The sequence below is a fragment of the Pteropus vampyrus genome, unplaced genomic scaffold, assembly GCF_000151845.1.
Source record: "Pteropus vampyrus isolate Shadow unplaced genomic scaffold, Pvam_2.0 Scaffold456, whole genome shotgun sequence".
NCBI lineage: Eukaryota > Metazoa > Chordata > Mammalia > Chiroptera > Pteropodidae > Pteropus > Pteropus vampyrus.
Window position 1 is genome coordinate 291,251 of NW_011889237.1, and position 3,421 is coordinate 294,671.

General features: G+C 47.5%; 1 protein-coding gene across 1 annotated transcript in view; it reads right to left on the reverse strand.

Annotated features, from left to right (window-relative positions):
* The window catches only part of AACS (acetoacetyl-CoA synthetase), a 43,432-nt gene that overhangs the window by 36,977 nt on the left and 3,034 nt on the right, over window positions 1-3,421 (reverse strand). Inside the window, exons 3-4 of the mRNA XM_011381900.2 lie at window positions 2,190-2,293; window positions 840-960 (exon numbers count right to left, since the gene is read on the reverse strand). Of these exons, the coding sequence (XP_011380202.1) occupies window positions 840-960; window positions 2,190-2,293 (225 nt within the window). The remainder of the gene's footprint in view (window positions 1-839; window positions 961-2,189; window positions 2,294-3,421) is intronic.

Sequence of the window (3,421 nt, forward strand, 5' to 3'; positions counted from 1 at the left end):
GGATGGATGGATGGATGGATAAGCAAACAGCTCCTTAAAGAGCAAGGGAGAGATGCGGTACAGATACAACATTCCAAGGCTACTTCTCTACTCAGCCTAAATCATATCAGATCTAAGAACCAAGCAAGGGAGCTAAGTAATACTGAACAGCCATCACATTACATACAGACAAGATTCTGCAGTTCTTAACCAGGAACATGCATCGGAAGTAATTGTGGGCTTTAAAAGCAAATGCAAGCCTGGGTCCCACCCCCAGAACTTGCTCTGGAAGTCACAGTGGGAACTGGGTAGCCATGTCTTTACAAGCTGCACAGGGATTTCCGATGTAAAACCTCACTTGAGAACTGCATATTTCCTGAAAAAGGAACCTCTGACACACGGCTGAAGGGCATGAATGAACCTTGAAGACTTTATGCTGAGTGAAACAAACCAGTCACAAAAGGACAAACACCATTATGACTCTGCTCACAGGAAGCATGGAAAGTAGTCATAAGCACAGGAACAGAAAGCAAGGCGGTTACCAAGGGCTGGGGGAGGCGGAGGGAACTGGTGCTTAGTGGGCACAGAGCTTCAGAGTCACGAGACGGAAAAGTCTACGGATCTGTCACCCAACAATGTGAGCATCTCTAACACGACTGAACCATACACTTAAACGTGGCGAAGACGGTAAACTTAATGTCATGCCTCTGACCATAATTTTTTTAAAGAAGACGGGCGCAAAGATCCTGCTTGAAAATCATGCGCTGCGGTTTCTCATCGCGCCGACGCCTCTCCGGAACGGTGAGCGAGTCCGCACATCCAGCACCTGGAGAGAAAGCAGCCGGGTTACCGCCACTCACGTGCGACGTAGAGCGCCACTCTGTCGTTTTCCCCGTGCCGAAGGAGGTTCTCCGCGTAGTTCAGACGGCTGCCTCTGAACCACTCGGGGACGTCTGCGATCCCTTTGGATGGGTCCACAACCTGCAGAGAACGACAGCAAAGCAGGGCGAGATCTACACCGCGAATAAACCACCGGGGCTCCACTCCCCAGGAGGCCCGAAGCGTCATCGACACGTTTTGTGGACTGGACGTGGAACTGGCCCAAAGGCCTGAAACTAAAAACGTAAAACAACCCACCGTGGTTACGCATACGGTTACTGAGAGATCCTGAGCATCGCTCACCGCCCCCCTCAAAAAAATAGGTTATGTGAGGTGAGGGATGTGTTAATTCCACAAAGTGTATCGATATCAAATCATCGCGGCGTACACCTGAAATGTATACATAATTATATTTGTCAATTATTCTTCAATAAAGTTAAGAAAAATTAATGCCAAGGGAAGACAGCATCCCTCCTAATTTACTTTTTCAACACATATTTTTTAAGCACCTGAGTTACGAGAGATGCTGAAGACAGAAAGTAAACAAGACAGATGTGGCACCTGCCCAACTTCCCAATGTCAGACAGATACATGAAAACTGAAAGGTCGGACTCCAGGGCCCGCTTGACCCCAACATGACTTCTGGAAGTTTGGCCCCGGCCTCCTTTCTCCAGGGCTGGAAACTTGATCTTCTCCAAGTGCCTGCAGGTGAACCTTACCGAATGGTTTCCCCTATAACCAAACCGAAAACACGGTGAATTATACTTTGAATAACAGGATGTTCCCCAGATAGTTATTGACTGTCAGTGTAAGAAGAAAGATCTCTAAAATCCAGGTTAAAAAAAAACAATGAAACTACTGAGAGTAGTTTCATTACTCTCGGGGGCGGGGGGCGGGGGGGCGGGGCTGTCCTGATTTTTATTGACGCAAACCCACCACCACCAGTCCTAAAAGGAACAAACGTGAATGTAAATGATATCACTGAACTATATACACTTTAAAGCGGTCAAGATGGTAAATTTTATGTTATGTGTACTTTTCCACAGTTTTACAACTTTTTAATAAAATGAAAATAAACGACGGCCTACCACTTAGGGTCTCAGCGTCTCAGGACAGGGCCTGGGTCCACGCGCGTACAAGGGCCCAGCGGTGGCACAGACCTCACGGCAAATTGTGACCCCAGCACAATTTTCCACCAAATCTCTAGAGAAATGACTTTCCCCACCGATGTGAGGTTTTCAAAGAAGATATGGTTCGAAGTCCCAAAAATTAACCCTTCACTTTAGAATATAACCATAAAGAGATAATAGATAAGCAAACTCTCTACTTACCTCGTCATACATGCGTGAGTAGACAATCCTGCTGAATTTCCAGAACTCTGCCCAGAAGTCCGAATATGATTCAATTGACCAACGATACAGATCATTGTAGTTTTCTAAAAATAAAATAAAATGGCACATAGCTCAGATAAATCATAGTAGAGTCTTAGCTGTGGGATACGTAGATGGACGCACCTAGGGAATGTCAGGTGTCTGAGTGGTTCGAAGGCATCTGATGAGAAACGGTCTCGGGGGTGGTGGGGAGGGGTCCTTATTTTTATTGACGCAAACCCACCACCACCACTCTTAAAAGGAACAAAGCGACGAGGCAGTGGTTTTGTATCTTAACCAGCATGTCTAGGAACAAGGACTCCAGAGCCACAGGGTTCAAATCCTGGCTTGGCCATTTATTAGCTGTGCGACCTCAGGCAAGTTACTTCTGCATGGGGTGTCTGTTTCCCCGTCTGTAAAATGGAGGTGGTAACTAGCGCCCCTCCCTCATAGGGCTACCGGGAGGGTTCCAACGAGCACGTGTATAAAACGCTTACGATGGGGGCCTGGACGTGATCGGAAGTGCATCAGGAGTCTGCCATCGCCCGACCCTACACACTCGGGGAGATACAGTCACGAGATGTGAAAACCCGCAAGTTCCAAACTGGAAGCTTACCGATGACTTCTCGTGCCAATGCGATGTTTGGGGGAGTTTGGGGGACTACTTATCCATTTTGATCTTTCAGTAAGCAATACATCCACAGGATTCAAAATTAGAAAAGTAGAAAAGGTTATATGACCAAAAAAAAATAGTGTCCCACACAGCCATCCACCTTTTCTTGCCCAGAGGGGACCAGGCACAGAGGTTTTATGCATGAGTAAAGCCACCCCTCTCTCCACTTGTCACAAACGGAAGCGTGCTCTTCACGCCAGGGGAACCCTGAAAAATCCTGTCCCCCTTCGGGCCTTTTCAATGTCAACATATTCCAGTAGGACATACATTTATATGCTGGTGCTCCAGGCACTTGGTGACAGCCAGACAATGACCACCAGGTGTCAGGAACAAAAAAAAGCACAATACAATGACTCAGCTGGATTCTCTCACCGCCAACCATCAACCAACTTCACGCAGGTTTAACTTTCTGCACATTCCCAACCGTGGGGGGTTGGGGGGCAGGTACAGAGAGGAAGAGACACAGGGATCTCTGCCCTTTGCCACCTTCACTCCTCAGTGGCCTCCAGTAATGGTCCGC